The sequence below is a fragment of the Cynoglossus semilaevis genome, chromosome 20, assembly GCF_000523025.1.
Source record: "Cynoglossus semilaevis isolate Cse_v1.0 chromosome 20, Cse_v1.0, whole genome shotgun sequence".
Taxonomy (NCBI): Eukaryota; Metazoa; Chordata; class Actinopteri; order Pleuronectiformes; family Cynoglossidae; genus Cynoglossus; species Cynoglossus semilaevis.
Window position 1 is genome coordinate 4,047,009 of NC_024326.1, and position 23,412 is coordinate 4,070,420.

Consider the following 23,412-nt stretch of genomic DNA (forward strand, 5'->3'; position numbering starts at 1 on the left):
GGATTAAACTCTTCATTCACTTCTTCCATGTAAATACCACTGCATTGTTTCTGAGTCAATCTCAACTAGATTGGTTGCCATGGTAATATCTAGAGACAAACAACAATTTACACTCATTCACCCATTTAAAAAACAAAATTATATGCACAGTATAGTTAATCAAATGGCCATTGCAGACTACACAGATATATCAGTGTGATATAGTTCAAATACCTGTTTGACATAAAATGTTATATATGAAAATGGTATGAAGCCTTGTGCTACAACATCCAGCTTCAGGCATTTGCAGGATTCACAGTGATTATCTGTGTTACAGATCTTTACATTTAGCATACGGGTTGCGTGACTGCGATGGTGAGAGCGAGATATTTTCCCCTTTTTCTTTGTGTCTCTGAAGGGAGGAGAAACTCAACTGACGCACGTTAGTCGGGGATATGTCTCCAAAGCGAATAGTACATGGACACATTTCTCCTCCCTCTGCTTTGGCTGGAGAGTAGGCGGCTGTAAATACTTCTTCCTACTGGGTTTCAGTCAGACCTTATTTAGGGAGCCCTCAGAATGGATGACGCCAGCGGACAGTCTGACGTGTGGTTTTTCTCACTGAAAAGATGCCACATATTTTTCCATCCGTAGCCTGTGTTAAGTACTGCAGCTGAACTTTAAGTGCGTTCCTGTGAAATTGCCAGTACAGCATGTGCAGTGCAGTCTACAGCTGATCCGTCACAGCTATTTAATATATCACTGAGTGTGGATGTAGGTCAGCGTGAAAATTCAAGAATAACATGATTCTTGTCTTACGCAGAGAGAAAATTGTACATTTCTGTGTACAGATTCAGATTAATGGGATGACAGTGATGTACATAATCTTGGTTTTGCAATAGTCCAGTAGCAATGTCCTGTTCAGCAGAGGTCAGTTTTAAAAAAATGCATGGTTTCAAAATGTGCAGTAAATATGGAGCTACTCCTACAGGGTAGTCAACAAGAGCTTTAGGCTGCATTTGAAATGGTACAAAACAGGAACATGGTGATATTTTATTGTAGCCTTCTGTGGCGACTTATATGGCGATTCAATCCCCCAAAAACATTATCATTTTATCAGTTTGCAGCCTCTCGGTTGTTGACAAGATCTGTGCTGAATTACCATTTAAAGATGCATTTTAAAATGACTGAATACATTATGTCGACTGTCTGTAACTTCTTGTTGCAGACGCAGAAGTCACTTTCCCTCTAAGTGGATTAAATATAATGCACCGAATGAGCGTTAACTGTTTATATTACACTTGTACAGTCCTTACTGACTGAAAACGGCAGAAACCGGAGGTAATTTGGTTTTGGGTAATTTCCACCGGTTCAGGAAATCGCTGTTCATCAGTGTTAAATTGGCAGTAAGCACTCGTCCAATCACAATCAGACTTTAATGTCCAACCTTGATTGCATTCTTAGCTTTAATGGGTTCAAGTCTGAATGGACCGTTTGAACAAGGAGAGCTTAACCTCATGTTCCCAGTAGCCAAGAATGATTCTTTGATTTAGTTAAAATAATGGCTGAGACAGTACGTATATGGCCTGGGGTTGTTGTTTCTGCTAGCGCACTGTTAGCCACCTGCTCCGAGATGCACTCTGAATTATATACCCTGCTGATGACCATCACACATTTTCCCTAAGACAAGACAGTGGGAAGTATTTGTATGTGTAAATGTATCATGACCTTTGGTTCTTAATTGTATATGAATGTTTTGGCTGTTGGTAAATGATGTTTTAGGATGCCATGCTGCCAATGGTCTTCAAGGTCACCCCTTGACCTTTAGACACATAGGTTAACCTGAATGTTTGAATCTATTCAGTTCAGTACGACACAACTGAATGGTCACATGCCCTAATTCTTCTGCTGCTTTGTTTCAACATTTGTTCTAGACCAAGTGTTTTGATTGCCTCTACTGGAACACAGTGTATCTGCAGTGTTCCTCGAGGTTGTCAAGTTCATTCATCTATTGGATTAGGTTCTGTTTTAATTTTCTGGTCTCCTCTTTTGTTATGTATGTCGTTTTGTTTACGTCAATGTGAAATCGTACAGAGAATTACTCATCAAAGTACTCCCACATTCCAAATGATGCGTGGTTCCTACAGTAAAGTGGAGCGGAGAAAATGGTTCTCCCTGTGTCTGCGCTCAGCTGATAAAAATCTCCTTAGAACTTGCTAGAGTTGATGATACAGAGAGGTTACCACAGGATGGGATTTTGGAAGGTCACTTTTTCATTTTATCTTCTCTCCACTCCCCGTCTCTCTCTCTTTCTCCCCCTCTCTCCCTCTCCATCTCTCTTTTCATATTCTACATTGAAGTAAGTGGAGCAGTGACTGGTTTCTGATATAAAGGTTGACACAAAGTCAGACATGTTGGTACACATACAGCTCAGTCAACTTTGGACTGATCTTTGGGTAATGATACATCCCTCTGCTGCAGTTCCTGCCAAAATATCTATTTGTACAGCGTTCACTTTGTGAGTGTGTGTGTTGACTGGCAGAGTCATGTCCCTCAGGACAGCGTACTGTGGTGTGGACTTAGCTCATTTTTTAAAGTTTCAGAAAGACACATATGCACTGACACACTCATAGCTCTGCTGCTGTGCCCGGTCTATACCAGAGTCATCCTCTACAGCCTACCTAGGTCATATTCAAGCTCTGCTGATAAGCAAATATGGTCGTGAAGTCACCGCTCACTGCCGTCTTCCAGATGAGTTTAATGATTAATGGACACATTTTACTGCCTTCACCTTGCTGTACAGGTTTGACCGAAGCGTGACCTTTGTTTTAACTGATCAGCTGTTTCAGACAGAGAGGCTGCAAAAACGGAAACTTAATTCCCATCTATCTATCTATCTATCTATCTATCTATCTATATACTGTTCTTAATGTAAACTGTACTGTAGATTAACTATATTTTGCATCAATATGCTAGAACCAGACAGCATTTTTGTTTGCGGTTATTGTAAGGTATAATCAGTCAGTGTGATCACAGTCTATTATGTCTGTTGCTTATTAGCACCAACTCCCTGCTAATGGCTCATTTAGCACTGTGACACTGCAGGTAAAACCTACGTCACAAACGCTCACGCCTGAATGGGCTTGACTAGTGAGACTTGGCTAAACAAACACATTCACATCATCATAGAGCTCAAGTAAAGCGTTTCATTGGCACAGGACTCGTGTACCTTCAAACACAGATACAAAAAAAAAACTTTCCATTGCACTGTAGGTGTACTGCCAGCATCAAGTGGAGTTATCCTTGGAAGAGAGCCAGAGGTTGAACAAGGACACGACTTGGAGCTCACGTGACCCACCAGTTTGGCCTGACACTTAATCAGTGTCTTTAGCAGTTTTACAGTCCAGCATGTGGTGTTTCATCTTGACCTGCGTCCAAGATTGGGGCTGATGTGGGGCTGTTGAGCCAGATAAGACCCCTGCCACCTCTGCTCATGCACTTTAGAATATTTTCAAATTAAATGGCTTTAAAGAGTTTCTGTGGCTGTTGCTATGTAAATGTACTTTTGGGTAATTGAGATATTTTTGTACATACTTACTAGTACTACCACTAGTCCTCACAGTGAAGTATACTTGAGGGTGAACTAAGTGGAACACTTAAACTCCTTTTTTTTCACAGCCGTTTGCTGTGTGTCTGTTCTCTAATCTTCACTCATCATAATTTATCATAATTCAACAGTCATTGTACAATTATCTTTTTTTCATCTGCGTGTCATTATGTTAGTGGTTAGAGCGGCTGTGTAATGTTCTCCTTTTTTTCCTCTGGTTTCTGGTGATGTTCCCAAAATTTGACTGGATGAAATTTCTTTAAAAAAAAAAAAAGAAAAAAAAAAGCCAAATGTTGGGGTTTCTGACGAGACTGGTGCCCATGCTCCTTCATTTTCAGCTGGAATCTGACGATCTAACACTGAGTTCTAACACTGGGTTTATTTTCGATCACCTCGGCCACGGAGAGCTGCGGCCGTCACCCTGTTGTGGCATTTAGATAAATGCCGTCAATTTTGAAATAATCCTTTAAAAGGTTGAAAAGCTCAGAGTCCGGTCCTGCTGTTCGCAAAGGCCAAACTGTATACCAACAAACAGCACCGTTCACTGTACTTCAGAGGATCCACTGCAGGGGTCTGCAGAGGTCAAAGGTTCATGTCCTCTGATAACGTAGCAGACAAAGTCACAAAAGCCTCTGTAGGACCTCGAGGTTGGAGCTACAGTTGATTTGTCTGTGATATTTTTTTTTCTTTTCATTTTTGAACTTTTGTTTTGTGAATTTAAGTACCTACTCGTTTGTATTCACTTTTGCTTTTGCTGAGACTATTGAATATATTCATATTTATTTAATCAGACTTTTTTTCTTTATTGATTCAGCTGGTCCAAATATAGAAACAGTGATAACTTTCTGGTTCTATGTTCAGGACTAGGAAAATTGGGACAGTTTTGACAATTCATACTTTGCATCTGTCTTAACAGCTCGACCCACTTGACTTCACATTCCCTGTGACAAATCTTTGCTGAAGATGGGCTGATCCTGTCCTCTCATCATCTCAATACCTGACCTGTAATAAGTCCAGGGCGGCACGTTTTCCTGATGTCAGAAGACTCCAGCTCCAAGCCTTTTCACTTCCAAATTCTGGAGGGCCAGGATGAAGCTCCAGGGTGCAGAGCATCCACCTCCTGCAGCTCCATGCCGAGGGGGGCTGCGGGGTGCAGCTCCATGGCTCAACTGCACCGGATGGGAGGTTACAACCAAGGTGGCCCCGAGCTAGGCCTCCCATCAGACGGCAGCGATAGCAGTGGCCAGGAGCGTCCGGCCACATCGCACAGCCATCGCAAGAACGCCCGGTCCCGCTCACTTCCGGAGGAAGACGTGGAGATGAAGAGCAGCGGGTCCAGTGGCAGTGGGACTGAGTCACACGGAAATGAGAGTCACGGCAATGAGAGCCATGGTAACGAGAGCAACGGCCATGAGTCCATGGGCAGCTCAAACAGCAACAGCAAAGACTCTGCCCTGCTGGAATCTTCAGGAAGTAACAAAAGGTAGTTTTTGTAACTGATAATTTAACATTTGTTGAAGTGTTTTGTTTCCGTTTCTCTTCCTTGAACTTTTAGAGGGCACATTACTCACAAACAAGCACACGCACTCGTATTTGATGTAAAACACAGTTAACGTCACACTGCAGCCTGAAGCATCTGAATTGTTCGGCAAAGTTGACTAACGTCCGAGTGCATGGGCGCTCGACGTCCTTGATGATGTTTTCGACAGAAGATGTCATTTAAATTCAGTGGACTCCCTCCCAGAGAGTCAGTAAAATATATGTGAAACTCCACGGGTTGATTGGTTTTGTAGTAATTTCATACAATTATTTTAATATGTGGACTGAAAATAATAATAATAATAGCTATAATAATAATACCACACTTTAATTATTTGTCATATTATAAAATATATGTTGACCTACATAAAAAACATATTTAAAAAAAAAAAATATATATACATATCAAGAATAGCGATCACAGCTACTTGACTTGACTGGTGTCTCGTAGTGGACTGTCATCTGTAGTGAGGGTCACATGGTCTCCTGTCTTAGGGAGTCATTTAATGTGGTGTGTCCCTGCCATATCTTATCTTGGATGTTATTTCAGCCACATGGTGTACTCTGTGCCACACTTTGCACTGGACCTAGCATTAAATATACCTTATTGATCGGTAAAAATTAAAAACTCAATAGGCTTTTTTTAGCTAATAACACAGTAAAGAATTCAGTCTGAACAACCAACTACGTAACAGCCTGTCCAGATGATAAATCTTCATTAACAGCTGAAATAAAAAGCTAATATAAAGGAAAAGTGATGATTTAGTTTCCCTATAGGACAACTGAAGTCGTTCTCCCAGTCCTCAGGAAGCTGAAGTCTGTCTTCCTCCTCATACCAAATGGATTGGCTCATACTCTCCAACTCCCTCTTATTACCACAGCAACCCAGTGTTTGTCTGTGTTTGGTTCTGGGCGGAGGAACAGAGTTGCATGCTTTCGACTTTGATTTTTTTTTTTCTTAGCCTCTCCTCCCATGTCCCAGTCTCTTTAACCCCTCCCTCTTCCTCTTCATCTATACTGTACGGCAGTCTCACATACGCCGACTTCCCCCTCCCCCTTTTGCTGATGTCGAAAGTCTGATGACTTCTCTGTCAACCGCCCCTACCGTGTCCTCAGATGAACTTTTTTTTCTCTCCCCCAGTTGTTGTGAACCACTCCTGCAAAGACAAATGTTACCTTCACTCTACTTTTTTTTCTCCTGCCTCATTTCTCTTGCCTTCCTTTTTGTTGAACTGCGTCTTATGGTTTGTTTAAAAGTCAAACAAACTGGTGTATTGTAGAAAGTCCTTAAAAATCTTTAAATTCTTTTTTACATGTGTGATGTCTGTATAATGAAGAGAGAAAGATATGAAATAAATTAATTTTAACTTTAACAGTAGTTATTTAGGAATAAATGATTTGCAGCCTGAATTCATCATTTCCTGGCTCCAGCTGATGAATATAAGAATCGAAGATTAATCTTCAAAATCAAATTGTGCAATACCTTACAGTATGTATAAACAGAAAGCTAAATTCTACTTCTTTTTATTATTTATTTATTATATACTTCTTCCCTGTGTCATTTTCTTCTTCTTTGGCCTTTTTTTAGCATCACTGCCATCCACCTCAGCAGTTGTAGCAGCAGCCTCTTGATAAGGACCTGTCTGTCCTTGACATTTTTAGATCACTTCAACATCTGTTGCGTCCTCGTTTCCTGTGCACTACACTGACACCAAGCAGGAGAAGAAGAAAAGAGTGATAATGACTGCTATATTTGACAACTTACTAGAAAATAACTTATGTAATGCTGTATTTATAGCAACACAGTACTAGAAAACCCAGTAAGCCTCTTAGGAAAGCTCCTTATTTTATTAGTGAACCAATTAGTGTGTGGGAAAATACAGTAGGTCACACACACACACACTAACACACAGAAACACACACACATTGATGTTTCAATATATTGAACAGTAACCTTTTATTTTTGTTATACTGGACAAACTTATAGTTGATTATGGATCAGGTTAGAATTAATACTACTAATAAAAATAAAAAAAGAGTTTTTTTAGTTGACCTAATTAAGATAACTGGGATGGAAAGTCCAGCAAGAGGCCAGGATTCAAAAAATTGCCAGCGTTTGTAGTCTAATTTTCAATATCACTGCCATAAGTTTGAACTGTTGCTCTTTTTATTATTTATATTCTTCATCTTTTTATCTTCCTTATTTTAGATTTCATTTATATACTTTACTGTTGGAATCTTTTGAATCCACTCCAGGGATTAAAGAAGTATTTTGAGTCTGATTACTGATCACATTGACTTTTACATTAGATCAGGTAATGTCACTGTTGTATTTTAGGTACAGAAATAAAAAAATAACAAATAAAAGTATTTAAGTTGGCTTGTTGACATTACAAACTTCCGGCTACCCCAGAGACCTTTTTTTCTATGATTCCTTTTTGATTGAATTAGTTTGTCATGCTGTGTCACAAATACAGAGTAGCCAGATTAGTATGTGGTGTTTTTAATCATCATTAACTTTTTCCGTGTCGGTGTGTCTAAATTGTTAAAGTGTTAAATATCCTGCTGAGCACTAATTGTGTTCAGTCTAAATCTAGCCCTTGGAGGCTAAGCTTGGTGGAGTTAGTTACCTGCCCGGGCTTGGGGAGGCTATTTGTGACGATACCTTCTATTCTTAGCCAGGTGTCGGGGATATTTATGGAGCAGAGTCTCAGACAGCTGTTAATCGTCTTCAGTTAAGCTCACTCACTGGCTTTAATTCACTAACCTATACTCGCCACCGTTCAGTGGACCACAATCAGGCCCAGTGGCCTTGAGTTCATTACTCTGTGTTCTTGTATATGCATCAGATATGACTGCACAGATGCCAAGAACATGTTCGACCAAACTGTTGATGAAGTTGAGGCTGGAAGGGAAACAACAGGAGCTCAGCTGTGTTGTCACTGATGGACACTGTTCATCAGTGGCAACAGTTGTTTTGTTTTTGTTTGTTTAATTTTTATTATTCTCTGTTAGTGCTCCACGGTAATCACGAACCTAGAGATAAATATAAAGACAATGAAATAATGATAAAAAATATTAGTGATTATATACCATTTATTTTTACTTTACTTTTTCTTCTGCTTTTGTGCGGCGTCCAACGTTGACCTTATTTCCACATCCCTTATCTTTTTTACGTGTTCGAACACATGTTTACAGCCTGTCCCTCGCTCCCCTGCTTGTGCTTCACTCTCCCTGTCCTCGTGCCATATATTTTGAACTTTGATATGTCTTGATGTTTGAAAATATTCCTCACCGTTTTCCCCTGAGCTTTTCTAAAGTTATCGTGACAGTCTCTGTGTTTTCGGGGCTCTTCAGTGGGCCTGGATTAGAGCAGCATCAGTAATTTGATCAGTTAAACACTTTCCAAATGTGAACTATGCTAATGTAACTCTACCATGACGCTGGTTACACCTGTGCTGGGTCTCAGCTCCACAGGTTTCTACAACGGATCAGGCACTCGGTCTAACTGCTGCAGATTTAAAGTTCAACATTTTCACTTATTCCGGCTGTATAAGAGATTAAACAAATTCTTCGTCACCAGTATAAGAACACCAAAACCTAATACACGTTTACATGTTGATTCCAAATACTTTTATGATACTTGTATATCCTGCTTTGCTCCTTGGAACATAATGCAAGCATTAATATCAATAATGAAATATAAAGGTCAATTTAAATATTATTTTGTGGCAGTATGCCAGTTGTATGGTCAGCAACAACCGATTCATTCATTTGTCTTTCACCAATAATACAGTTATTGGTCACAGGTGCAGCGAGCAAACATATTTTTTTTATACTCTTTTTTTTAATCCAATCAAAAGGCCATTGATAAAGAACCACTTTTACTGCTGTTTACCAAAGAAGGAAACTCTCATATGGAGTATTTTTGCAATTAAGATTTAGTAAAGGTTGTGTTCAAAATACACAAATGCTGTGTGTCTTTATAGCTGGAGTAGCACTCCAGGTCCTCAGGGAGGTGAGAGTGACCTCAAATCACAAGTGTGGTTTCTTTTCTTGTCTTCTCCCTAAATGAGAAGCAAAGCTCCAGGCACTCGGCAATCCTGTCCACAAAGGCAGAGATCTATTTTTCAGCTGGCACTAACCACATTCTGAAGATCAGCGTACTATTATAAATGTAGGGTTTTTTATTATTATTTCTGCTCCCTGACGAGCTCGTTAGCTTCTTTAGAACAGCGTGTTTCTAAGTGAGGTGACAAAAAGGCACATGTCAGAAATATCCTGGAGTCTCCATCTGCATCTATCAGGTCACTGTTTACAAATGTGGAACTCGCGGCTGCAAGAATTTAAATTCAGTCAGTGCTGAATGTGAATCAGTTCTCCTTCAGCGCGCTCTCTGAGGAGGTTGAATTTTTGGTTTTTAAGGCAGTATTTTTGACTTCTTTCCTTCTCACCCACAGCTCCAACTCCCACAGTCCTTCACCTCCCGGCAGTTCAAACGCTTTCAGTCTGCTGAGTTCAGAGCAGGACAATCCCTCCACCAGTGGGTGCAGGTAAGTGCAGCAATTGTGAAACGCCCCGTACAGGATATGAGTTAATTTTGGAACTGAAAACTTCTGTTTGACAGGATATAAATCTAGTTTTTACCATTAGTTTATTCATAAAGAGTACATTAAGGCAAGTTATAATATTTATTATTTAAATATAATGTATTTAATATTGCAGTACTCTTAGCAGTACTAGTTTTTTGGGTTTAGGTTTCTGGGTTAGCAGGTGTTCATGTTGATCAGGACATTTTTTTTTTTTTTTAAATTACTTTTTCGTCATGTGCTATTGTCATGAATTATTCTTGTCGAGGCCTTTGACGTTGCCCCTGTGTTGTTGTCATTCATGGAACCTGCAGTAGTCAGGAGTCTGCCAAGGCCAAGACGCAGAAGGAGGTGATCAAAACACTGAAAGAGCTGAAGCTTCACCTGCCCGCTGAGAAGAGACACAATAACAAGTCTTCAACTTTAAACACCCTTAAGTACGCTCTGCGCTGTGTCAAACAGGTGGAAGGTAGGAAACATTCATCATCACCTTTTCTGTTTGTGTGACTCCTCTACTGCCAGGCCTTCAGTATGTGGGTGTAAATCGTTTTTCACTAGGCTGTCGGGGCATTTTAGCTTTCACCAAGGCTACAATCACACTTCTTCTTTTTCTTCATCTTCTTCATCATTAAGGCTGCCAGCAGTTTGTTTTGTGTCAACAAAACAAACATAACCTAGAAGTTAATAGTGCACTGAACAATAATGTTAACGCTGCATTATCTCCACACGCCATTTGCAGTAGAGAAATAGCGTCTGTACAGTAACTATGGCAGCAGTGGTTCAAAACAAATGCAGAACCATAGCACCAAGCTAATATGGATGTCAGGAGAATATGGAACTGCTTGTTAGCACGTCTGACCCAAATTAGATGAGGACTAAAGGTTAAGGAAAGAAAATAAATAAATCTTTTGCACCACAGTGTGTGCAGTAGCAGTAATGAGCCAGTAGGGGCTCTACAGATGCTGCTGTGTTGTTAAGAAAAACGATCTGTTTTGGGTGCAAAACAGAGACACTCTGAGCCAATAAAAGGTTTAACGTCCACCTTCTGTCCGTCCTGTCCTACAGTGAGCTCTGTATAAAGACTTGTGTTTGTGTTTGTCCCTGTCTTTGCAGCCAATGAGGAGTACTACCAGCTTCTTATGATCAATGACAGTCAGCCCTCAGGCCTGGACGTCTCTTCTTATACCATAGAGGAAATTGACAGCATTACATCAGAGTACACTCTCAAAAACAATGTGAGTAACAACGCTGTAAGTTTTTTTTCAGTACTCAGTGAACACCAAACTCTTTGACAGGAGACGGGAGTGTAAACGTAACTGTCCGTCCTTTTGGGGGTTTTCTGTGTGGTTCGCAGGACATCTTCGCCGTGGCTGTGTCTCTCATCACGGGGAGAATCGTCTACATTTCTGACCAGGCGGCCTCCATTCTCAACTGCAAAAGAGATGTGTTTAAGGACACCAAGTTTGTGGAGTTCCTGACGCCGCAGGACGTCAGCGTGTTTTACAGTTTCACAACGCCTTACCGCCTCCCCTCCTGGAGCATGTGCACTGGAGCAGGTAAGGACACCTGTCCCCCACCACCCTGAGGGTTAGCTTTACATAGATGGCCCCTTAAGGATGCAAACTTTTCTTTTGTCTCTCAGTTCAGTTAAGGTTAAAAGCCGAAGCCTCAGAACGATCTGTACATGACGTGGTTTTATGTTTTCTTATTTGCACTCTTGTTTGTCTCCGTCTCTGTGAAAGAGGTTTAACCACAGAATTTGGTTTGGAAATGCGTCACTGATGTCACTCACAGCTGCTGTGGTGTCAGCAGGTTTAAGGTGACCTGACCTCATCCATATACATGATCACCTAAACCTCTTTCTATTAAGCTATAGAGGAAAAATTGAGGCGCCTTAAATGCTAAACCTACTGTGGTGTCAGCTCCATGCATACACAGGTGACAGTACTTTTTCCCCCAGTTTCTTCCTGAACATAGTAACCACAGGTGCAAGGAAAGATAAGCTTAATGGAACTTTTTTTTGACAAAGCTCTTTCTGCCAGTGGCTGCAAAGGCTTTCGAGTTTCTCAGCAGCCGAACTGATACTGACCAGAAACAGTTAAAGAACCCTCTCCTGGGAAAATTCAGTGCATTTAATCCCAGAGTAGTACTCATACTGTATGTACTTGCTTTGATGGAAATACATGAAGAATTGATTGTTTTCTGGGAGCTAAAAATTCTCAGCTAGGATATAGCTGTCTCATGTTGCCTATGAATTTAAATATGTGTTGCCTTTTTTCCAGAGTCATCGCTGCCTGACTGTGTGCAGGAGAAATCCTTCTTTTGTCGAATCAGGTGAGTGGGCGTGGGTTCAAACACGTTGCCGGGCCATCTGCTGCCCTCTCTTGTTTGTGGGTTTTATTCATCACAAAGATTCCACTCCAGATGCGTTTTCAATTAGTGTGTGACGTCATGGGCGTGTAAGCTGCACAGGAGAGCTACTTCGCACACACGAACGCACACCTACCTCTCTTTCTTTTCATTTTATTTCAGCGGGAAGGAAAATGCGTCATTGAATAAACGGCGTTTATAAGACATTTTGGCATTTTTCAACATTGTCTGTCTCACATTCAATATGGGAATACAGGGAATGGTGGATAGATGACCACATTAATGTGGCGTGTTTACAGAAAAACAATCTTATTTTTAACCTGTTTTTTAATCAGATATAGTTTTTTTTTTGCTTTTGCAAACTTAATTTACAAACAAATAAGTAAATTATTATCTTATTATTCTTATTTGGGTAAAAGAACAAGCAGCTTTTTATGTTGTCACTGATAAATAATGTAACTTTTTTTAAAACACAAACAACTGACACATTGATATCTGCAAAACACAAAGAATATTGCAAACAGAGCTAAACTATATATACTGAATAGATTGTACTTCCCAGGGTGAATTGAAAGAAACGTATGCAGTGGTACACCTGCTCGTGCTCCGACATATTGTATAATTATAATATCGTTATTATACACAACCTTTTGTTGACACTAATTCTAAATGTATTTTCTTTTTCCTTCCTTTTCCTAAATCACAGTGGCGGTAAAGAGTGTGAGGGTGACATGCAGTACTATCCATTCCGTATGACGCCCTATTTGATGAAAGTCCAGGATACAGTCCATGCTGAAGACCAGTTCTGCTGCCTCCTTCTGGCCGAAAGGGTTCACTCTGGTTACGAGGGTAAATAAATGTCAATATTATTAACAACGTTTGTCATATTATGGACTGATAATTCAGATTCAGATCTGAAATATATATATAAAATCACTTATTAATTACAGTAATTTAAAGATGCTAGTATTGACCCACAGCTGCAAACAATAGCATAAAAGTAATTAATCAATATCCGTCCCATAAAGCTCCCAGAATTCCAACAGACAAGCGGATCTTTACCACCACACACACTCCAAGCTGTGTGTTCCAGGATGTGGATGAACGGTAAGGCCTGCCACAGGATACACCGATCACCGAGGCTGTAAACTGCTCACAGACTAACACAGATGTTTTTGTGATTGCTTCTTATCAGGGCGGTTCCTCTGCTTGGCTACCTCCCCCAGGATTTGATTGGAACTCAGGTGCTTCTCCACCTGCATCCCAATGACCGACCAATCATGCTGGCCATCCACAGGAAGAGTGAGTACATGATGAGAATGATGAGGTTTTCTACGTTTGTGCAGGAAATCTTTTTCTCACGCCGTTCTTGTGTCTCTGTGTGCAGTTCATCAATACGCCGGCCAGCCGTTTGACCACTCGTCCGTCCGCTTCTGTGCGCGAAACGGAGAATACATCATCCTAGACACCAGCTGGTCCAGTTTTGTTAACCCCTGGAGCCGCAAAGTCTCATTTGTCATCGGGAGACACAAAGTCCGCATGTGAGTGGTGTTCTGTTAATATCTCAGGACAGAAAAATACATCTTACGATGCATCTTAACTTACTGTTGTTGTTTTTTTGTTACGCCCTAACAGGGGTCCTGTGAATGAAGATGTTTTCATGGCTCCAAGCTCTTCTGTCTGTGAGATGAAGACCATGGACTCTGACATCCAGGAGATAACTGAACAGATCCACCGACTCTTATTACAGGTCAGAGAGGTTATATAATAAAAAAAAGCTTCAAGATTTAGAGAAGGAGTTATAAAAAAATACCTTACAATCATACTCAATATATTTCATTTTTAACTCACTTCTATCCCTTGTCTAACCTCATCTCTGTCTCTGTCTGTGATTAGCCCGTTCATAACAGCGGGTCCAGCGGCTATGGTAGTCTGAACAGCAATGACCAGCTCTTGGGAATGTCCTCCTCTAATGAGAGCTCGAGCAAGGGCAAGATGATGCGGGAGGAGGAAAAGCTGAGCAGCAAGACCAGACCTGTAAGTGAAGCCAGAAACATAGTTTTGTTGAGTTTTATCGCCCTCTAGTGGTCACATTGAGAATTGTACTGTAGGTCACAACAAATGATTTTGTTTTGTCTTTTCACAATCACAGCGGACTTTTCAGGAGATCTGCAAAGGTATTCACCTGCAGAAGAGTCAGGAACAGCAGACCGTGAAACAAGACCACAAGAAAAGTCTCGGCAGTAAGTGGTCATGTCGTAGAATCGCACTATCCCGGGGTGTGTGACATCATGTAGCGCTGTCCCACTGACTACTGCATTCTTCCTAGTAGAGTCCGTACAGAGAGGGGCAACAGTGGTTCGACTCAAAGACTCGGCAGCGCCTCTTAACTGGTTGACTGGCGAGGACAGTCAGGCGTCATACCAAGAGGATCTGACCTTCAATGATCAGACTGTCTACTCCTATCAGCAGATCAGCTGTTTGGACAGTGTCATCAGGTATAGATATGACATCACTTGAAGAAATATTAGCCTGGAATATTCCAGAAGGATGCACATAATGTGGAACAATCATAGACATCCATTCACCTGCACCACTATTAACACTTTTTTACAACTGTAAAAGACAGAGATGTATAAATAGCCTTTTAAACACACAGCAAATACAGGATTTTATTGAAGTATCTCTATTGATTAGAGTACATGTCTTGTTCCCTATGTAGTAAGCATGAAGTCATTGTGATAAATTCCAGGGATCACCGTCACAAATGCTGAAAATGCAAACTCTCAGCACTGTTCTATAATTGATTTCTCCAGATATTTGGAGAGCTGTAACGTTCCCATCAGCATAAAGAGAAAGTGCCAGTCGTCCTCTAACTCGGACGAGGAAAAGCAGAAGGGATCCAACAACATGCAGCTGTCTGAAGGTTTGGCACTGCTTCTCTTCTAATTCTATGCATATTAGATCATACCCTTTGTTTGCCCTTTTAAGTTGGTTACAGGTTGAACTTCTCCCAGGCTCCACCCACACTACTTGGAGTTTAACATTTCTCATTGGCTACTCTGTACACTCTTATAGAGTAAATGAGAGTTTGTCAGAACCTTTGTCAGAATGTTCTCTTCTCTGTTCTCTTTGGCAGAGCCGGCCTTGTTAAAGGATCAGTCTGGTGTGTCTTCTTTGGATGACCGAGACAAAAAGTCCAGCGATGCTGCCACAGCGGTAGTGGGTACTCAGCTGCCCCTGCCTGTACCTAACAAACCAGAAAGCGTGGTGTCCATAACCAGCCAGTGTAGCTACAGTAGCACCATAGTGCACGTGGGGGACAAGAAACCTCAACCAGAGTCAGGTACAGTGCTGTGAAAAAAACGGCTTGACTCCCTAACATGACTTCTTTTATTATTGTATATTTAGAATACTAACAACTTTTTATCTTCATCTTTAACTTTTGAATAAAAAAAAAAACACACTCACTAAACACAGCTTTTATTAGTCAGACCACATGATAAAATGCAGGAATATATAGTTTATATATAGTATATTTTATAAAACTAAACTTTTACAACATTCTAGGAGATTATAAGTTGCGGTGCAAGCCTGTGACTTGTTTTAGACAGTGACAGCACTAAGTGTGACAAATATTCACTAATAGGAGACATTATGGAAGGGTCCACTGGTTTTTCACAGCACTGTTATTGCCGTTTTACATGTGACGCACTGTGTGAATTGTGCTGAACTTGTTGAAAAATGTTTCTGTACTTCTTAGCAATGTTTCTGACCATTGATCATGAGAGTTGCAGTAGTGTCAGGGCCAGAGGACATGAATGGAAACTGAAAACCTTCACTGATACACTGGTGAAGAATCTGCCACGTATCAATCTTTTCTTTTATAAACATAAAAAATATAAATAAAAGCATTCATTCACTGTAACATGCCACATATACTAGTAGTGTCTCTCAACTTAATTTATTATTGTATTAATTAATTATTTTCACATATAGTATAATATTCAGTATTTTTACAGTTAAACAAAAAGTTAAACAAAAATAAAATAAACAAAATGAATAAAACAACACGATGGCCAGTGTAAACACAGAGTCCAATGGTCACTTGGAGTTTTCACACTTTCCACATGACCTCCTTTCCACAAACCTCCGAGTGAGGAGAGTAATTTGTGTAAGGAAAGAAAACAATTGCAACAGATCTTTACAGATTAGGTACGAAAGTTCTTACTCCTTGTCTCACAGTGTCGAGCTGTTTCCAGTGTCCACATTCCAATGTCTAAACTGACAGCCTTGTCTGTTAACCTAAGGCTAATTGACATTTGTTTTTCCCATTGACGGTCCTTTCAACAAATTGTCTATGGTGCTGTCGCAGTGTTTTGTCTGCTTGGCTTCATACTGAGCCACGTTGTATGTACGCCTTCGCTATTCTTTTAAACAATCCTGTCTCTTCTCGCCTGTGTCCTGTGTCCCTTCTATCTCAGCAGCTAAAACACCAACTGCTGGTTAGTTTTTCTCTGAAAAATGTCATCTCCACTGTTAATACAGAGATCATTGAGGACGTACCAGGGGCAGGGGAAATGGTGGAACTGGGCCAGAACATTGGGGCCACTCCATGTGCTGTTTCACCTCCTAGCCAAGAGAGGGAGTCCTACAAGAAACTGGGTTTAACTAAGCAGGTGTTGGCAGCCCATACTCAGAAGGAGGAACAGGCCTTTCTGCATCGCTTCAAGGATCTGAGCAGACACACAGCCCTGAAAGACAACTGCTCTCAGTACCTGGAGCGTCAGAGACAACAGATCCACAGTGACGGTACCACTGAACACCAAACGGACACGTTGTATAATCTGATGACTGTTGCCATAACACCCAATGATCATTCTCCAAATTTCTTCCCTCCCTTATCTTGTAGCTCCTCCCACAGCTCGATCTTATAAGCAGGGTCCAGAGCCCCATACCCGGCGAGGAACACGGAACAAGAAGACCAAGTCAAAGCGAGTGAGGCAGACCGAGTCCTCAGACAGTACCGTGTCACATCGCAGACAGCAACAGACACGGCCTCCTCTCCTGAACCACGGTCTGAACCCAACCTCGTGGTCTCCCTCTGAAACGTCCCAGTCCACGTTTCCCATGGCCTACCCTGCCATGGTGCCAGGTTACCCTCTTCAGGGCTTCCCCAGAGCGGGTTGCATGGACACTCGCCCCGACACCAATCTAACAGGCTTTGGGGACAGCCAAGGGGCTCAAGCGTCTCCCTGCCCTCCGCCCATTCAACCTCCTCCCTTCGCTGCCCCCATGGTCACTCCCATCGTGGCTCTAGTGCTGCCTAACTACATGTGGCCCCCGCCACAGCAACCAGTGTTTCACACAGAGACCGGAGCTTTCCCCATCCACACGCAGCCTTTTGGTCTGGCTGCATTTCCGGGTCAAGGTGCCGCCCCGGTGAACCCAACCTTTTGTGTTCCAAATCAGTTTATCCCCCAGAACCAGCCTGGCCCCCAGGCAGGTTTCACCCCCCCATCATACTACATCCCTCCATCCTCGGAAACACCTAAGGTGCCATTGGAAGGCCAGTCTCGTCCCTCAACGCCACAGTCTGGCCTAGGGGGAGGTCACACATCCCCGCCCTTGTTCCAGTCTGGCTGCAGCTCACCACTCAACCTGCTGGAGCTGGAGCTGTCTGTCGACAACACGGTGCCCTCTGGTGGACAAGTGAATAATGCAGCTGAGAGGGACAAAGGAGCAAGTGCCAAACAAACCAAGGTGAGAAAATAGAAGCAGGTGAAGAAGAAAATGACCGTCTTTGTGTTTGTGTGTTTGTTTGTGTGTTCTAATCTTTTCCTACCCGAGACATTCAGTGTCCCCAAACTGTCTTTTGTAACCTTTTTGAAAGTGATGGTAGAAAATGTCAGCGCCTCACTGATATTATTAACGGGCGGGAGGAGATAGAATGTGCCTTGGTCCCTCAGCATTCAGAGATTGAACGCGAAAAATTCTCCTAACCCTTCGCGATCTACGACGTAGTATCTTTGATGTTTGCATTGCTATACCATGTTTCAAATTCCAATTCCAGTCTAGACTCCTGGGATGAAATGTGGCCAAGGGTGTTAACACATGATGTTATTATCCCTCCTTAGCCATCTCTCAGTCTCCTTGGTCCATCTGGACCGTTGTATTACGAGGGCCTGTCCTGTGTCTGTGAGAGTATGTCTTGGGATAAAGTGTGCTCTAGGCTGAGTGCTCACAGCAGAGAGGTAGGCACCTCACCAGAAAAACTCCATCCGCACTCCTACGATCCCATTTACCCCAATCCCATATGTCAGTCCCACACGTAAACGTCTTTACTTTCGGTGGCTCATGATTTATACTACAATCTGCATTATTGTCATCTTTTTGAAGCACGAGACTGAGAAACTAGGGAAACCAGAGATGAACTGAATCACCTTGATTGCAGGACGTTGCATTTTGTAGATGCATCGTACTGCTGTATGTGCGGAAAACATACGACACATCCACATTTTGATTTTGCATGTAGGCCCTCCAATCGGGAACCATTCCGAGACTGTACGTCGGCACTAAAAAAACTATTGTCAATGTTTCGGGGCATGTTTTTGATTTCTTTATGTTTTATTTTACCATGATGTAATTCCTGCCGTTTTTGTTTGTTTTCCAAAGCTCTAATTTTATATTTTGTAGTTACTTCTTGTATTGCAGTACTTAATTTCTTTGATTCAGTTAGCAGTAACTGCTGTTTTTGGATTTGATTATTTTAATTGTTATATTTCTTATGCTAACTTTTACACACAAGTCGTATTAGCTAAGGAAATTCAAGAAAGTAAGAAAAACTTATTTTGTAGTACTGAAAGTATTACGGCCTTCACAGGAGGCAGTACTTCTCTAAAGATCAGCAAATATTACTACAAGAAAATATGTCTGCTTTGCCACATAAAACAACCGCTTATGACAAAGACTCTCGGTTGTTTATTCATACAAAAGTGAACAGTGGTACAAGCAAGTACTTGTATCTGACCTTCTTGAAATATTTGTTATTTTATGTATTTTGTTTAGAGCTGTTGTGTGAAAATAAAGTTCAGCAGCAGTGAATGTGTGGACATTAATGGGTGTCAACAATAGTCCTGTACAGAAGATGGTGCAGGAAGACTTTGGGAACTACTTCTACCTAGGTTAAATTATAAGCAGAGGCTGCGCATGTGAAAGAAGCATAAAAAATAAAGGCAACACTGCAACCTACTGGCCATCGTTGTGAAGTACTACTCCTCTTTTAATGCTACTGTTTGCGATATTTTTTTGTTTTTGCAGGCAAGCTCACGGGGTGATGGGAACAACAGTGACGCCAACTCTTCGTCCAGCGACATGTTGGACATCATTCTCCAAGAGGACTCCTGTTCAGGCACGGGGTCGGCCACCTCGGGGTCCATGGGCTCGGGGTCAAATGGTTGTGGAACTTCTGCCAGTGGGACATCTAAGAGCCGGACATCAGGAAGCGCAGGGTCAGCAAGTGGAACCTCCGGCAGTGGAAAAGGTCATAACTTTACACATGATATTTAATAAATAATTCTAGGTTATTGTATTTATAATTAACACTTCACGTTTTTTATTTTACCCTTAAAGTCCCAATTACAAGGTTGCATCCCAGTTGAAGTTTAACTTTGTCTGGATTGTTAATAAATGTTACAGACTGCATGACATATACAGTATGTAAATGATATAAAACGTAACATTTCCAATACTTTTCTTTTCGGGGGTTTAGGCAGCAACAACAGTAGCAAATACTTTGGCAGTGTGGACTCCTCCCAGAACAGCCAGAAGGTCAAGGGTCACTCGAGTGGCAGCGATGGAAGGCCCATAGAGATGGAGCAGAGCGATAACTTCATCAAGTATGTACTGCAGGACCCGCAGTGGCTGCTCAGGGCCAACACAGATGAAAAAGTCATGATGACCTATCAGCTGCCCTTGCGGTGAGTAGGACAGGGATAAAGCCAATGAGGAGTAGGATAGTGGCCCTCTAGAAAAGAGGTCTCACACTAGGGTCAGTGAACCACATGCACTTTCTTTTTCCCAAACACCACGCTTGGCCACAGCTTATTAGCAGGCAAGTCTGTAGACCTACCGAACCCCATGATAGCGTGCAAAGTAAAGTAAAACTCAGCTAAACAATCAGAAGGAAATGGATTTGGCTACAGTCGAACCACAGGATTAAAAAGAAACAGACATTGTAATGGGATCGCTGCACCACCTGCTGGACTGGATGCTGAAAATCCCACAGGTTTTTCATATTTGACACAGCTGCTCTACACTAAATATCAGCTTTAGCTCTTGATATATGATACTACTGCAACTGAGGTAAACTGTTCTGAGCGCCCCTTGTATAAAGGAAATTTTCATTTTTTCTCCCACTGCTGTGTAATCTCATAATTGTTGTTGAAGGTCGGTGTCTTTATGTTTGTTTTTTGTGTTTTATTTTTCTGTGTGAGCAGTGATTTCGAGATGGTGCTCCGAGAGGACAGAGAGAAACTGAAGATGGTGCAGAAACACCAACCCCGGTTTTCAGAGGAGCAGAAGAAGGAGCTGATCGAAGTTCACCCCTGGATCAAGAACGGTGGTCTGCCCAAGGCCATAGACATAAAGGTATGACATTTTTAGTTCAAGTTTTTTTTAGAAAACAGAAGCTGAAGATTTAAATATTTTTAATGGAAGCAGTCAGGATGGACAAGGTTAGAAATGAACAATTCTTCAGAATGTTGACAGAATATGACGTGTCAAACAAAAGAATATCAAAGGTTTAAACCATAATCCCATTTTATTTTATTTTTTAGTTTCTGGCCTCATTTCTTATGTGTGTTGTTTCCAGGTCTGCTCCTGCTGTGACGGTGCCTCAGCGGCTACAGAAATGTCGACGGCCGCTGTGGTGGTGGCAGAGGATCAGCCAGATCTGGAGTTAAGTGACATTGAAGTTGCTGAAGTTGGCTGCCAGCATAGAGCCAGAGAGGAGCCACCAAAGACTGTTGTGTCTGTCTGCCATGACCACTGTGCTGGCTCATTTTCTCAGACCGTACCTGACAGACAATAAAGTATTCAGGAGTCACACTGTGACTGTCATTAACCACCAACCACCTCACATTCTGCAGGAGCTGAAGAGTCACCTCTGTTTTCAAAGAAAATTCGTATGTATTATCTTGCTGTTTTGAGTAACGCCTGTAAGGATATCTTTTTGTTTCATTGAAGTCCTTACTTTTTTTTTCTTTTAGTGTAGTCCTCAGCTGTACAATGCAGGGCACGTCGGTGCTTCCTGAGCTCTGTATGTTGAATCTTTCCATTTGTTCGCAGCATCTTGTAACATGCAGGACCACCACACTACACAGTAGAGGTCAAGGTGTGGCTGATCAGTGTAATAGCTCTGTGGTTGGTGAAACCCTTACGTTACAGTAAGTTTCCTTTGCCAGAAAATGCGATGACAAAAAGGGATAAAGAACCTAACTTATTTATTTTTTTACTAATTTCAGTCACAAATGCCAGTTGAAAAGGCAAAACCGTCATGAAGTAACGTCAGGCAGAACATAGATTCCTGCACAAAGGAGGAGAATCCATTCCCTTTGGACCACACTAACATAAAAGACATGACCATGTCAAAAATACAAAACAACAAAACAAATTCTGATTGGTTCAGAACTGGGCAGTCAAACTCATTTACTGTGGTTCCCGTCAAAGGGCAGATGGTACCAAACTGTCTCAGTGTAACTCCCCTGTGATGTCATCAAGTCATCATCGCTGTGTTGGATTTTTATTTATTGACAAAACAAACATTGTTCATTATTATGTGTTAAAACAGATTTCATTTTCATTTAATAGGTCAAAAAAATCACATAAAAAAAATCTAAACTTGTAAAATCAATATCGTCAATATGGAACACAAGTTATTAGATTAATAGTTGGTACAATGAAGAACTTTGCAGAACTGGGAAGAATTAAAAGCTGCACACACAGTCCCGCAGGCAGTGCTAATAAAACTAATAAGAAGAGTTGATTACAATATAGAAATGACTGCATAAATAAACACATGGGTAAATACAACAATAACATTACTACAATATTTTGAATTAATTTCAGATTGTCTCATGGGCCACATTTGATGTCTTACCAGAATTGGCCTGCGGGCCTTAAGTTTAGAAATATATGCCCAACGGACCTTATTCTTCAGACTGAAATTTGACGTGCCTAAAAAGATTATCTTAGCAGTGGATGAAACAACAAGAGTTTGTGGGATTTTGTGCAAAGTCAATGCCCCTAAATGTGGAATGTTTTTTGGAGGAAGTGTAGTATTTCTCAGTTGTCTCTGCTCACGCTCTAGTTTGTGCTCCTTTTGCTCCTAGTGTTGCATGTGGCATCCTCAGAAGTCAAGTATTTAGTCTCCAGCTTTTTACTACATTTGTGACCTATATACCTGAGGTTTCAGAAATGTCAAATGCCACGTTTAATGATTTTCAGTTTCTCCTGCTTCTGACATATGTTGCAAAAACATTTCACTCTAGACTTTCTTGGACATTGAACTTGTCCTGACTCTGTTCCTGTCAGATGCCTTTCCTCTCCACAATCTGGCTTTTGTGAATGTGACAATCTTTGATTTAGTTTATATTTTTATACAAAATAATTATTTGTGTATTTAAACAAAATGTGAATTGTCTACATTTTTACATTGGGACAATTCTCCACTGGGTGTTACATTCAGGGTAAAGAGAGAATATTGATGTTTCCTCGGTTTAAAGTGTGCCACATGACACCTGATCTGTCTGATGTGGCACCCCTCATAAATATGGAGACGAGCATCCTGTGAAGGTCATTCATTAGTCAGACCAAACGTGTGGTCCCTTCACATGTAAAGGCTTTAGGGTTATTGCACGGGCGTAAAGCAGCGACTCAGACAGATGCATGGTGACAGCGTGGAACTCTAACTTTAGTGTCAGGGAAATAAGTTAACCTTGTAGACTGAGAGTTTGAATCTCCCTTTTTTATTCAAAGTAAATTTCCTGCACCTTGGTTTGAACTGTATTTGTTCCAAATTTAAATTATTTTTCTTGAGAAAAAATATATGTATTTTGGTCATAAAGAAGATCATGACCTAAATGTCCATGTGACTCTAAAAGTCCCCGAATTTTTAAAACTAATTTTTTTTTAGTTTACCTATTTGAATGGATCGTTGCAGACACTGCACCTTTTTATTTGTTGTCATTGTCTTTTACTTTTGAACATTTCTTCAAACAAACAAAGAAAATAATTCTTTGATTCTTGTGGAAATCTTTGACTATAATA

The 23,412-nt window shown here is 41.1% G+C and overlaps 1 protein-coding gene across 5 annotated transcripts in view; it reads left to right on the plus strand.

Moving 5' to 3' along the window:
• per2 (period circadian clock 2) overlaps positions 1–23,267 on the plus strand; it is a 24,417-nt gene extending 1,150 nt beyond the window's left edge. The window contains exons 2-24 of one of the 5 annotated variants that reach the window (XM_025066075.1): positions 4,503–5,069; positions 9,586–9,678; positions 10,029–10,183; positions 10,828–10,949; positions 11,069–11,270; positions 11,997–12,048; positions 12,791–12,933; positions 13,113–13,191; positions 13,280–13,386; positions 13,472–13,625; positions 13,720–13,834; positions 13,981–14,121; positions 14,237–14,327; positions 14,414–14,582; positions 14,901–15,010; positions 15,224–15,430; positions 16,633–16,896; positions 16,997–17,847; positions 18,222–18,338; positions 19,405–19,627; positions 19,856–19,982; positions 20,583–20,733; positions 20,957–23,267. In XM_025066075.1, the coding sequence (XP_024921843.1) occupies positions 4,621–5,069; positions 9,586–9,678; positions 10,029–10,183; positions 10,828–10,949; positions 11,069–11,270; positions 11,997–12,048; positions 12,791–12,933; positions 13,113–13,191; positions 13,280–13,386; positions 13,472–13,625; positions 13,720–13,834; positions 13,981–14,121; positions 14,237–14,327; positions 14,414–14,582; positions 14,901–15,010; positions 15,224–15,430; positions 16,633–16,896; positions 16,997–17,847; positions 18,222–18,338; positions 19,405–19,627; positions 19,856–19,982; positions 20,583–20,733; positions 20,957–21,175 (4,341 nt within the window). In that variant the 5' untranslated portion in view covers positions 4,503–4,620 and the 3' untranslated portion in view covers positions 21,176–23,267. Of the gene's footprint in view, positions 1–4,502; positions 5,070–9,585; positions 9,679–10,028; positions 10,184–10,827; positions 10,950–11,068; positions 11,271–11,996; positions 12,049–12,790; positions 12,934–13,112; positions 13,192–13,279; positions 13,387–13,471; positions 13,626–13,719; positions 13,835–13,980; positions 14,122–14,236; positions 14,328–14,413; positions 14,583–14,900; positions 15,011–15,223; positions 15,431–16,632; positions 16,897–16,996; positions 17,848–18,221; positions 18,339–19,404; positions 19,628–19,855; positions 20,064–20,582; positions 20,734–20,956 lie in introns of all 5 variants that reach the window. The other 4 variants (XM_008334030.3, XM_017042402.2, XM_025066077.1 and 1 more) reach the window with 4 other exon arrangements.
• Positions 23,268–23,412: the final 145 nt, after the last annotated feature.